We start from the raw sequence: 14237 nt of genomic DNA on the forward strand, positions 1-14237 counted from the left end.
ATGGTGAGGAATTCGGACACCTTAAACAAGTAGTTAGAGGTTTGAATACTACCCCTCCTGGGTATGGAGAAAAATCATCAAGCGGGGAAAACTTGTCTTGTGTCCACAACATAATTTTTGGCATATCACATGACATTCTCATCGTTTGGGTAAGAGTGATGTGTTGTTAGATATCACTCACAGTTTATAATTTTACACAAGTGATTCGATATTATTATCAAAGTTACGAGAACCTACAAAGTCACACATATAAAGACTGATGGATAGGAGATTGAATAAGATATTGTGCGTGGTTATTTTTTCTTAATAAAATGTGAGAAATAATAAAATAAATTTAATAAGGTTAAAAATAGAAGTAAATGTAAAAAAAACTATAAGTTATAAACGTTACTTGAATTAGCATCTTTAAAAAAACTACATGTTGGTGAAAAAAGCTTTTTACCAAACAAGCTCATAACTAGTTCAATAAAGGAAAATGTTAACCAATGCCCCCGAGGCACTGGTTAAGGAGTTAAATATAGTAGTATCTTGCATTGAAAGTTGTGCTGTCATTGTATTAAAAGCTTAAAAAGTGTTCTTTTTGACTTAAAATTTCCACTTTTGACTTCCTTAACCAGTGCCCCAGGGAGGGGCAGTGGTTAACATGACCCATACCAACGAAAATATTGTAACATAAATGTAATTGATTTGGTTCGTTGGTTATGAGTTCCATCGTAAATATTTATCTGCAATGAATTCCATATCTAGGAATTAACATATATTTCCTTCTCCTTTTCTTATTTTGGCTAAATTCAATCTATTAATGACAGATCACAATGAAGTGAATATACAATGTAGCATTCATACGAGCCATAATCATGCTTTCGTCCTTCTACAGATAACAACATATCCCGATCAATCCCATTAATTTCTATACCATTTTCTTAATCAGCAACCCACTTAACATACTCATTAGCCCACGTTGATGGTTGGTATGATTAATCTTGCGTCATTAATCTTTCAAACAGAAATGTTTAATTACAATGAACTCACTTGGGACAATGTTGTCTTCAGTAAGATCTGCTAATAATGGTTTGGTATGATTGTGGATTACACTTATTGTAGTAGCCAACGTTGTTTGGTGGGTATGATAATTGTCATGTGTTTTATTTGACATAATGGATATTTTGTTGCTTCACATGACAAATGTTAAACTCTTTCAAGGAAAAGTATCATTTTCAAGTTTGTTATATATCAAGAATTGTCCTTGTTACAGTCAGTTTGCTGTGAAGACGTTTTATATCGTGTTTCCACCGTGTGGCCATTAGGCCACTTATCTAGTAATATAAATTACTTTGAATTATGTTGGCTAGGGCAAGGGAATAATTCATCCAAAACCTATCCTCTTTGATTATATATGGCTTTGATTCAAGACTTTTCATGATCAACCAATTTTCTTTAGTTTTGCACCCTTAAATATATGTGATTAATCCAAACTTAGGATAAGAAACTAGAAATACTAAAGCGGTTTTGAATGAACATATAATTGAAATTACAAAAGCTAAAAAGCTTTGATTGCATTGAGTAGGAAGTTAGAAAAATAGTACAAATTGTCCAGATGAGTAAATAGTTAATTACATTACATTTCACATGAGAGATAAAGGTGATTATCAGAAGCTGCAACCACAACATAGATAAAAGAAGCAGAGGGTAAGAACAAGAACAACAGCCTCAAAGGCAGAGACAACCTTAAAAACAATATCTTCCATGAACGAAACAGGCAAAGTAAGTCTGTTCCACTTGAATACTGATGATGATGATTTCCACAAAAACTTCAACCTCAATGTTTCCTTCTTCAGCCTCTTCAACAACGATCTTTTCTTCCCAACAATTGACATGCCGTTTTTAATCAACTTTGCTTTGTGTATTTTCCTTGTAGCAACAAAGAGCATGGGTTGGGGTTTATATTAAGGAGAAAAGGAAGGTTCCACGTTGCGTTTTGGTTGAGTACTTTTCTTAGTGCTCACGGTTTTTAAATGGGAGAGAGAGAAAAGAAAAAAAAATTAGGAATATAGTGTTGGAAAAACAAGTGTTTTATGAATAATAATCCTTCTCATAAAATGGTCATGTTTGGTGGTTTGAACTTGATTGAGAAGTTTTAACTTTGAAGTAGTGGGATTGATTGGGATAGAGTCAAGTCGTGCGTGACGTGAGTTGTGTTATGCGTATGCGCGTCTTATGAAATGGGAAATTTAGTAGTATGTGCCAACTGTATGGATTTCAATATCTACTCGTGACTAGTAAGTAAGACCCCTTCCGTCTAGTTTTCTTTTTTGGTTACATCTTCCTTCTAGTTTTCTATATGCATACACTTTTTCCAAAACTTTAAAAAAAAAAATGCTAAAAAGTGTGTTGTATTGATTCATATTGAAATGTATTGTTGAAAAATACAGAATTCAATTTTTAGATGTTTAAAGGAAAATGCTACTTCTCAAGAAAAATAGTTCAAGTATTTTTCAAGAAATAGTTGGCAAATTTTAATTGGATGATTTATTTGTCCACTTCCTATTTTTCAGCCACACCTCCTTGAATTGTGGCAAATAGTGCATTGTGATTGGCTATTCTTTATTCTTGAAGAATTCTTGATGTTATTTTTCTAGAGATATAGCATTGCTCATGTTTAAATACCGTTGTTTTCAGTTCGGTTGATAGAAACATTGTATAATATTTGTAGAGGTTGAGTTCGAACCCGAGACACCCTGCTAATTCATTTTTAAAAAAGATGAATTTCTGACTACTAATTATTTGACAAGAAAAAAAATTTCAATGCAAAACTCCTACTTTTATTTTCCTCAACTAGTATATCTTATGACACTTGTAACCTACCTAAGCACTCAATATTAAAATTAACATTCTTTCCTCTGTTTTTTTTTATGTTAACATTCTTTTCCCTACCAAAACCAAAATTAACATGTTTTACTACCAATAAAAAAAATCTACTAAAAATAAACAATATTCATTGATTAAATTTGGTAGAGTAAATTGATAACAAATAAATTCAAAGCCACTAAAAAATAAAATAAAATGAATTTGTGAACAAGATCACAACATAGAGGTTAATAACATAAAACGACAAAATGCATAAGCTTATAAATATGACTATATTCAAGTGTCAAGAATACTCATGTCTCCAGATCTATAACGTTGAGAATGTCAAAGTCAATGATTTGATTTGCACCGTATCGAAATTAATCTTTCAATCTAAATAAAATGAGCATTGCATCAAGACGGAAAAAGAAGGGAAAAAAAACCAGCACCAAAACAAGAAACCTAAAAAAGCAACTAAGGTGACAAAATCACGAAACAAATATATATGAAAATCACTTGTTTAACTAAAAGATAAAGGAAAGAACGATTTTAAAAGATGGTTCATGTCAAAGTTGAGCTTAAACCACCTCTCTCCTACCAATGACAATCTATTTCTTCAGGTAATACGAATCTTTTGAGTTATCTTGTAGGAGTCTGTTTGACACTTGTCTGTTACTTGTGAGTTTTCTCTTCAAGGGTCTTATAATGTTTTTAGGGTGGTTAGGGTGAAAACTTGCCATGCCACCAAATCTTTTTGGTTTGTTTTCAGTGTTCACCTCTTTAATTTTGGAGGTAATATTCAGGATAAAAATTTACTAGCCCGTGATGTCAAATATGTGGAACTCTCAAAATTATGTTATTTTCTCCAGAAAATAGTTCTTGAGAAAGTCTTATGAGTTATGAGTTCTCATGTAGTCATATTGTTCCTTGCATGAATGAGTAGTAGCATAGCCTTCCTCTTGTTTTAGGCAGATAGGGTGTAGATTCTCCTTCATTTTTGGCTCGGTGTTCTTTGTCTCGTGTTTTGGTTCTTTCTTTGGTGACAGAGTTTTATCATTCTTATATGTTTCTCTTTGCTGCTCTTGTTTTGTTTGTGTATTTTCATATTGGGGACTGCTATGGTGCAGTTGTTTTTATGACTTTTCTGGAAAAGTCGCTTATGTGGCTTAATGGGAGAGTGCCACGTGGATGTCTTTTTAAATCGGTTATTTGGAAAAACGATTTTAAAAAGCTTTTGTTTTATATAAAAAATATTTTTAAATTTCTTTTTTATTTTTATTTTCATGTTTATCCCTTAGGATTGTGTTTCCGGCTCTGATACCAGATTTGTGTTGGGGTTTTCAGCGGAATTTTCTCGAACTCGAGCTTCATTTCGAGCTTCATTTATAAGTTGTTCAATTCTTTCTAAACCCCAAAAAGGTTCTAAAAGAATTTTTGCTCTCTTCTTTTGAATCTCTGTGAGATTTTCTTGCATTTCTTCTTCCAGATCTTCAATTAAATCTATATGAGATCTCATTACAGTTTGAGCTTTATATATTATTTGTTTGTATGTTATTAGATCATAATACCATTCTATATCACTTACTAGATGTTGTAACCTAGTTTTAAAAAGTATTAATTCTGATCTAAGAGTTAAACCAGGCATATCTAATTGTTGATTCTCCAGCGGAGGTTTTCTTGTTCTAACATTTGTTCAGTTTTTATTTGTTTTAACATTTTTTTCGATTTTTGCTAAACCTTGAAAGGGTTCTAAAAGCATTTTTGCTTTTTCTTGCTGAATACTTGTAAGAGTATTCGAATCTTTTATTTCTTCTAATAACTTAGAAATAGAATCTACATGGTATATTATTAAATTTTGTGAAGCAAAAAGAATTTGTTTTAACATAATTCTTGTATTTTGATAATTTATTTCAGAAATTATTTCTTCTAGTTTTTGCTTATAGAGTTGTAACTCTGTTTTTAGATTTAATCCAGGCATTTTGACTTTTTATAGTCTTTGATTAATCTTATTAACCTGTATCGATAGAGTTTTTATAGAATCTTGTAGCTTTTTCAGCTCACTTTCTTTATTGATTTCGAAATCCTTTCTAGGAGGTTCGAATGAGGATGAAGCATCATCTTCAAATATAGTTCGAGAACTTAATGATTTACTAAAATCCTTTTGATCTCTGTTTGGTGATGTTATTCGAAGACTTTGGCTTCTAAACAATGGTTTTTCTGTTTCTTCAAACATATTTTTTTATGCTTCTATCAAAGAAAAACTATTTCTTGTGATATCTTTAAATATTGGTGTTTCCAAAGTAATTAATGGTGTGAATAATTCATCAATATGAATTGTTTCTTTTCCTATGAATTCTATGCTATGATGTGAATTACTCAAAGCATAATTAATTCTGTAGTAAATTGTAAAAGGATGATTACCCTCTTTCATAAATGTTGAATCTTTTAGTTTATAATGAAAAACTATAGATTTATTCAAATCTATATCTTTTAGAGATAATCCCATCTGTAAATTTATATCAAATTTTATCTTTCCATATTTTAGATTGCATTTTCCTTTTGCAATTACTGCTTGTTTCTTATTTCTAATTCTAGAATCTTCTAGAGCTATTTCTAGAGGTGAATCAATACCTTTCATGAAGGTACTTTTGATTAGAATTTGAATGGTTGATATATGAATATAACCAATCTTTTTTCTCTCGTTCTCAGAAAATTTTCCAAGTCTTTTATCGATTTGTTGTTTATCTATAGTTGATATAACTATTTTTCCATTAGTTGTTTCAATTGGAATTGCTTCCTCTCCTACCATTATTCCGAATTTTAGAATATTTTTTCTTGACAGAAATTCCTTAAGTTTACTAAACTTTCTTTTAAAATTTTCTTCAGCAGTTAAAGATAAATCTGCTTCTTCAATTTTATTATCTATTATGCTATCAGCATGATAACTAGATGTTCCTTCAAAATATGAAACTTCAGACATATTTTATAATAATTCTTGATAAATTCATACCTGATCTTTCTTCAGAAATATGGGTTGTTTTGCTTCAGCAATCTGATCTTCTTCAGCAGTTTTTTCTGCTTGTGTTGAGTTTATCCCAACTCAGGGCGAATTCCTCCTGAGTATTACCTCAAGAATTCTCAGCTATAGTGTTTTACCACTATAGGACCACTAGTTCTAAAAACTAAGATGTTGAATGATAAAATCTCAATCAGAAGAGAGAATGCTTCACATGGTAAGAGACTTCCTATTAGCTATATATGTTATAACCTTTATATAGTACTAGTAGGATGTCAAATGATTTAATTCTCGTTTGTTGTTCTATTTTTTTATGAGTAGAAATCAAACTGGATTGGTATCTCAAGGTTTACAATACTCAAGTACATTGTGTATTAATTGATTACTTCCGTTGGACCAAAATGGATGTTTATTTTAAGTGAAAGTTGTAAGGCAGTATGATATACATACTATTGATCAAGGATAATACTTGAGTTGTAACAAGATTTTAGACATAATTTGTACACACGCATAAAAATGCATAGCATAAAATTATTCGAATTTTTTTTTAAATCTTTCTAGATTTTTTATTTCATTTTTGTAAGTATGCATAAATCTCGTGTCTAAAATCATGGGACCACAAAAAAGTTTTTCATTGATCAATTAATTTGCTTACTAGGGACCTTGTATGTAATTGTAATGCCATACGATACATCTTGATTTTTTTCTTTTATGAGAAAATCTTATTCATCAGCATGCTAAAGCACTAGTTGTGCAAAATTGTAAGAAAAAAAGGCAACAGCGTCATACCACTGCCGTACTACAACTGCTATAGATATAACACTGATACAAACGCTACACAAACACGAAAAATTCACCAAAAAAATCAAACCAGCCAGAAAAGAAACTTATGCATAATCTCCATAGCTTCACCAATTTGAGCCTTTAGAAAAGAAAACATTTTGGTCCAGATGCATTAGATAAGAAAAATTCGAGCATGATTTGGAAGATATTGTATAAGTGTTTATTGTTCTCATTTCCTTTATGTTGCATATTGTTATATCCCTTTGTTTTTTATACATCTGATTCTTTTAAACATGTAGGCGTGGAAGGAAAAGATGCCGTCCAGGATGATACCCCAGGCCCTAGCTAAAACTTTGTTCATGGAGACCCCAACTCTGGCAGGGAATTATATGTAGTTTTTGTTTAAGTCAATAATGTGGGTCCCACTTATGGGATTCAAACAATTACTTATGTTGGTTTCATGTATTTTGGTTTTTTTCTAGTGTGCACAAGTAAGTTGGTTTTGCACTAGAGACGGAAAAATTTGTTTTTCACTATTTAATTTAATCAATAAATCTTATTTAATTCAATGGTGAGATTTATTAATTCATTAGTAAAAATGAACTTGTGCATAATGCAAAACATATCTCACTTGTGCACCATTAAATAAATCTGTATTTGGTTATATTATGTGATTTGGTTTCTAGTTTTAAGTTTTTATTATTTTTGTTATTACTTGCTTACCATAAACATCGAATCTTACTTATATCTAATCCTAACATACATTGTTAGCTTAATTGCAAACCCTAATCCTAATCACAAAGGCGCCAAAACACTACTTAATTGTGGGTCCACCTAATTAGGTTTAATTGCCAAACCAATTGTGCACAAGTCACAACGAAAATTCTGCTTTCAAATTTGAATTGCATTTTTCCCTCCTTTGTTATGTATCCATAGTGTAACCTCTCATAAATAAGACATTGGCTAACGTGATGAATATTTCCCATGCTTTTGTGACCGTGTGTATTCCAAATTTCTGTCTATATATTTATTCTCCTTCAGGCCTCTTATCATTCACACATAGTTCTATTCAGGCATTCTTCAATGGACAACAATAACGTCGAGGCGCTGTTGTCATACCATTGCTTGATTGGTGAGTATTTATATGTAATAACCTATCTGTATCTGTGTTACTCCTTTGCAATCAGTTTTCGTTTTCTGACTCGGTGTTGTATCGTTTGTTTACCAGCCCCTTTGGATCCCAATCCGGTTTCAGAGATTGACAAGATTGTTAACGAGCTACATATTAAGTATAGGACTTACGTGGTGGAGTTTAAAGTTAAACATGTGGGTTATCGTTATTTCATATTGAAAAATGCTAAATAACACGACATGCATTTGTCGTGGAACCCGCACGAGGTTGTATTTCAACTAAACACTATTTCACATTTTTCCCATTTATTTTAATTAAAAATTATTTTAACAATTGAGCTTGTGCCACGTAACCTGTCGTGCGTTCGTGGGGTGCATGCCGTCGTGCTCTATAGCAGTTCTCTTTCATATTTCCTGTATTTTTGTTTTTGTCTATTATATGTTTTATCTTATACTGACCCATCTAATTCTTTATTATATAGGCCGCTGTTGTTCTTCCCACAATGTTTGGGTACGGTTTTGGCGATCAACTAGGTCGTTATGCAAGGTTGGTGGATCCAAACCACAACGAGTTTGACATTATGGTCGAACGTGCACATGGTTTAATTTACCTAACAAAAGGATGGGGGTGCTTTGCTTGATTTTTATGGGATTTCACGGGAAGTTTGGCATTACGCTGAGAATCTGTGGATCTTATGCCATCACCTTTCAAACATGATGAATTGAACTTCGAAAACTCATATGAGAAAACCCTCTATGCTGATGAAATTGAGTCTGGCTGGTTGGTAGGTTATCTAACACTTTAAAATTTGTGGCATATGCATGTATTAGTGTGTGTTGTGCTTATGTTATTGTTTCGTTTTTTTTCAGATGCTTGCAAACACAGGTTTTTTTTTTTCAGAATACGCTCTCCAGGAGGACTATGGTCATTAGGTTGATTGATGATTGCGGGAATCTGTGGGATTGTACCTTGAAGTTTGGATATCGCCCATACTATCATATTAAGATTGGAGGTGGCTTATGGCTGTGGCACGTAGGTTTCGTCAAGGTTTACGTGTCATGATCAGTGCACCAGCAGCTGGGTCCAATGCGACGCTCTTTTTCCGTGTGATGCGCAGATGAAATACAAAAGTTAATTTAAAAACAAATAATATTTAATGGATAGTATTGAAAGTATTATATATAGTTTGTTGAGACATTTTGGCTACATAAAATATTAGGAATTAAATATAAAATTAAATAAAAATATTTCACGTCCTGAAATATTATTATTAAAATCAAAACGCTACTGATTAATAATATTAAAACGAAAAGGACCTGAAAAAATAGTATAGGTGATAATAGTATAGGTGATTAATAATATTAAAACACTACTGTTGAAACGAAAAGGAAAAAAAATAGTATAGGTGTTAGTTCAAGGACTTGAAACAGAAACAATAGTATAGGTATTAGTTCAATGACCTGAAACTCGTAGGTGTTTGTAATGGATGCAAGCAACAATAGTTCAAGGACCTGAAAGAAAAAAAACAATCGGTAAACTCACTCGTAGGTGTTAGTTCCCTCTCATATTATATATAAAAATAAAAATCTAAGCATAAGTAAAAGAAACAATAGTATAGGTGTTTGTCAAACCTGAAGAAAGAAAAAGCTTAGTGATAGGGCCAAACCGCAAGTGCACGGCCTATCGAAGTAATAGTAGTAAGTAGAGTTATCGTTCCGCTAGGGAGTTATGAATTCAATTAACTTTTAGAGAATGATTAGAAAAGAAGAAAGATTATAAAAGGGAGGTTTAGTTGCTGAAGGTAAATAACAATAATAATAAAAGAGCCTTGGGATCATTGGTTCATCATAACAACGAATCCTTCACAAGCAAGCCTTAAACTTATAATTATGGGTTAATCTTAATTTCTAAGGACAAGTTTCTCTTTAGCATATCACAGCTTCTCTCGAAGTCAGTGAGTGTATCCCTCCAACAACCACACCTATTCTCATGGGTGATTGCCTTTGGGACCCTTGAAGATCGAAACTTTATGTGTCCCAAGGTTTGCTAGACTATTCTCATGTTTCGCAAACCTTGTCTAAATTCACTTGTTCGGATATCAAAGCTCCGCGTTCGCTTTATGAATTGATATCTGTGATGATGAATTAACCATTATCAAACCCTCCGCGTTCGCTTCCACAGTTTGATAATAATTAATTCATGTTAAAACGGTGAATTTAGATTAGGAATTAAGGTAACATAGAATTAGGGTTTAAGGCTTGGCTTGATCCGGATTACGTCATTAGACTTATCCAACAATCCCAAGACAAAGAAGTCTACTCACTAACGTTCATTGTAGACATGGGGGAAGAAGAGAGAAAGCAATAAAGTAAAAGAACAATAATATAAAAGTGAACTTTTATTCCAAGAACAAAAGATGAATGTTTATGATGGAGTGCTACTCTATTTATAGCTTTACAATTGACTTAAAATCTAAGCAACTACAAGGGCAAAGCAGTAAAACTACAACAGAGTAACTTGGGCTCGAAGAAAAGCAGCAAAAGAGGCTTCTGGGAGGTGGCACGGCCGTGCCACATTGACACGGGCCGTGCCAAGCTTCTGACTTGGTAGAGACATATTTTTGTCTCGTATCTTCGTATTCTTGCACTGTATTTGCTCCAGTCCTCTTTCTTTTGCTCCAAGACACCTTCCATCATATATTCTTTCCTGAAATAAAATAAAAGACAATTTAAAGTAAAATATTCTAAAAGGAAATAAAATGCAATAAAATAAAATCAAATCTTAAATAAAACTAAACTAAATAAAGCAATAAAATAGACTATCTATGACTCATCACTTAGACCAAAAGAAAGTTTCAGTTTCAGTTTCTCCTCAAAATATGTGTTTACGTGATTAAAAAATTCTCCTTTATTTATAGTTAAAAAAAAACAAATCAAAGCCTTTTTTTCCTCAATGAAAAAAACTAATAGAAACTTCTTTTCCTAAAAAAAGAAAGAAAAAAATAAAGGAAGATTTAATGGATAGTATTGAAAGTATTATATACAGTTTGTTGAAATATTTTGGCTACACAAAACATTAGGAATTAAATATAAAATTAAATAAAATATTTAGTGGATAAGATCAAAAGTTTGCTGAGATTTTTATGTCAAATAAGATGTCAAATAAAATATAGATAAAAATATAAAAATATTGAGAATAAACGTGGAAGCGACACGTGGCATAAAAAACCTTACTTTATATATATACTATTGATTTGATCTTTTAAAAAAAATATAACAAATGGGCTTTAAAATGACGCAATAGATGATAATTCAGAAAGTCTACAATTTTTTTTTTATAAATGCACCATATTAGTTGTCTTTTGAAATCATATTCTAAGTTCTCATTAGCTCAGTTGGTAGGGACAAATGCATAATATATAGAAGGTCCTGGGTTCAAACCCCAGCCACCACCCAAAAAAATCATATTCTAAAATCTTAAATGATATATAAAAAAGCCAATCTTTAGGGATGTTTCGATTATGGATTTTGTATGTTTTCATAAAAACAACTAAGCAATTACTACATTTTCCATACTATATTCCGTTATTTAGGTTGGAAAAGCCAATTTTATAAACATTTAATTATTTCAATAGGTTTAGGCTTAATTACAGTTTTGATCCCCTTATTTCTACCATTTTGTAAAATTGGTCTTCTTATTTTAAAATTTGACAGTTTTGGTACCACCACCAAATGTTTATTCTACAATAAGGTGATATGACATGTTTTAAATGATGTTTTCAAAAAAAAAATCTTACAATTTCATTGATATTAATCTTTTAAGAAAATAAATTATAATAAGCGAACTCTAAACTGATTCAATAGATGGTAATTCTGAAAATATAAGCATTTTTTTTTGTAAATGCACAATATTAGCTGTCTTTCTAAATCATATTCTAAAATCTTAAGTGATATATAAAAAAGCCGATCTTTAGGGATGTTATGATTGTGGATGTTGTATGTTTTCATAAAAAACAACTAAGCAATTACAAACTTTTCCATATTATATTCCATTGTTTAGGTTGAAAAAGCCAATTCTATAACATTTAATTACTTCAATAGGTTTAGGCTTAATGGTAGTTTTGGTTCTCCTATTTTTACCATTTTGCGGAATTGGTCTTCCTAATTTGACAGTTTTTGTAAATGCACATTATTAGCTGTCTTTCTAAATCATATTATAAAATCTTTAGTGATATAGAAAAAAAGCCAATTTTTAGGGATGTTATGATTATGGATTTTGTATGTTTTCATAAAAACAACTAAGCAATTACTACATTTTCCATACTATATTCCGTTATTTAGGTTGGAAAAGCCAATTTTATAAACATTTAATTATTTCAATAGGTTTAGGCTTAATTACAGTTTTGATCCCCTTATTTCTACCATTTTGTAAAATTGGTCTTTTTATTTTAAAATTTGACAGTTTTGGTACCACCACCAAATGTTTATTCTACAATAAGGTGATATGACATGTTTTAAATGATGTTTTCAAAAAAAAAATCTTACAATTTCATTGATGTTGATCTTTTTCCATCTTCAGATCATGTACCACATCATTTAAAACATATCATATCACCTATTTTTAAAAGGTTTTATGGGCAAAATTCACACACACTAGATAGGATATAGAGAGAAGATGGGTTGTACGTGTTCGAACTGACATCCCACGAACAGTATCAAATGTCATAATACTATTTACCATCTTATATCTAACAAAATTTTATACCTTTTCAAATTAGAAATTATTATAATTTTTTATTAATTTGTTGTGGGTTAGGAATAATTGTTCTCATTAGTCCTCGTGAGCTTAACTCAGTTGATATGGACAATGCATAATATATGCAAGGTCCGGGGTTCAAACCTCGGCCACCACAAAAAAATAATTGTTATCATTAAACATTAAATTCATTTATTTAATACAAATATATAATTATTTCAACTTTCAAGGCAAAAATGTATTATCCTCTTCTATAAATACGATCATCTATTCCTCAATTTCTACCAAGAAATAAAATTGTGAACCATGGGTCGTAAAAAGATAGAGATGGAACTTGTGAAGAACAGGAGTGCTAGGTATGTCACGTTTTCAAAAAGAAAGAGTGGTCTTGTTAAAAAAGCAAGTGAATTATCAATTCTTTGTAAAGCTAGAGTTGGTATAGTTGGATTTACCCCAAGTGGTAATCCATTTGCTTTTGGTACTCCAAATTTTCAAACTGTGGCTGAACAATACCTTCATGAAGGACAAGAATCAGAAGCTGGATCATCAAGGCAAATTGTTACACCCTCTGAAAATCCAAATATCAACATGATGAACAAAGAATTGAGTGGTTTAACCAAAGAGTTGAAGAAGGTGGAGGAAGTTAAGAAAGGTAAAGCCCATATTGCACTTGCTGATCTTAACTTAAAAGAACTTCTAAAAGTGAAGGCTTCGCTGAAAGAGCTCCATGGTGACATCGAGGCAGCATCTTCTTTGCTTCTTCTTTCAAAGAAGCCTATACGCATCATTGATTTGGTTTGTAAAAGAAGGTGAAATCCAATATTGTGAGAACTAGTTACTAGTTGGGGATTTTGTGGTGTTCAATTTTATAAATATATCGTGAATAATTTGAATTTGTTTATATTTGTCTAATATTTTGGAATTTGACATCATCAATCCTAGTAAAAATATAATGAAATCAAATTTCCATTATAATCTTATTTCTTTTTATTCTTTTCCAGATCTAGTCCCCATGATCTTAGACATAAACAAAAAGTTATTTGAATTTGGTCTAAATTATGACTAAATACATTTGACTTTTACACATGTTAAAGACATGGGGGAGTACATTATTTTAATAAGTTGGAACAAACAGTTTGAAAGCTACTAACATGCAGTTGATCCGATCGAAGGTTGAGAGATTCATGCACTTTAAACAAGTTGTTAGACGTTTTACTACTTGCTCTTGTGTATGGAGAAAAAACATTGAGCGGGGAAAACTTGTCTTATGTTCCCAACATCATTTTTTTATGAAGTTTGGTCATTGCTAAACAATGGTAGGTGTTTCATACCTATAAAATTGTCGTAAAAAATATTTTAAAAGCATAAAAATATCAAAAAAACAATATGTAACAAACAAATTATTTACTAACAGGCAAAAAAAATCATTTTGAACTGTAATTTATGTGTTATATTTATTATTTTCGTTAGTATTTGCCACAAACAGAAATATCATGAGTGTACCACGGATTCATTGTTGTTGGTATATCTTTGTTTTGAGGAATACATGAGTGGATGGAAGAAAATAAAATATTTCACTACAATTTCAAATCTTCAAGCGTGATGTTTTTGTGAACATTTAGTTCGTGATAGGCAACCTTTTTCATGTATAACACCGCCTCTTGTATTAATGCATTTGTTTTTTTGGTATGCACATTGTTATCC

General features: G+C 31.3%; 1 protein-coding gene and 1 pseudogene across 1 annotated transcript; one reads left to right on the top strand and one right to left on the bottom strand.

Moving 5' to 3' along the window:
- Positions 1 to 1525: 1525 nt before the first annotated feature.
- LOC146932840 (uncharacterized) lies at positions 1526 to 1978 on the bottom strand. The gene has a single exon (XM_085708015.1). The coding sequence runs from the start codon at positions 1929 to 1931 to the stop codon at positions 1650 to 1652; it is 282 nt and encodes a 93-aa protein (XP_085564141.1). The 5' UTR covers positions 1932 to 1978; the 3' UTR covers positions 1526 to 1649.
- Positions 1979 to 12839: 10861 nt separating this feature from the next.
- LOC146932841 (agamous-like MADS-box protein AGL29 pseudogene) lies at positions 12840 to 13409 on the top strand (annotated as a pseudogene).
- Positions 13410 to 14237: the final 828 nt, after the last annotated feature.

The sequence above is a fragment of the Medicago sativa genome, chromosome 4, assembly GCF_051527215.1.
Source record: "Medicago sativa cultivar Bolivia chromosome 4, Bolivia_mono, whole genome shotgun sequence".
NCBI classification, from domain to species: Eukaryota; Viridiplantae; Streptophyta; class Magnoliopsida; order Fabales; family Fabaceae; genus Medicago; species Medicago sativa.

Bases quoted from the DNA above. Each gene is read 5' to 3' on its own strand.
- LOC146932840 (XM_085708015.1), bottom strand. From the start codon at position 1,931: ATGCTCTTTGTTGCTACAAGGAAAATACACAAAGCAAAGTTGATTAAA.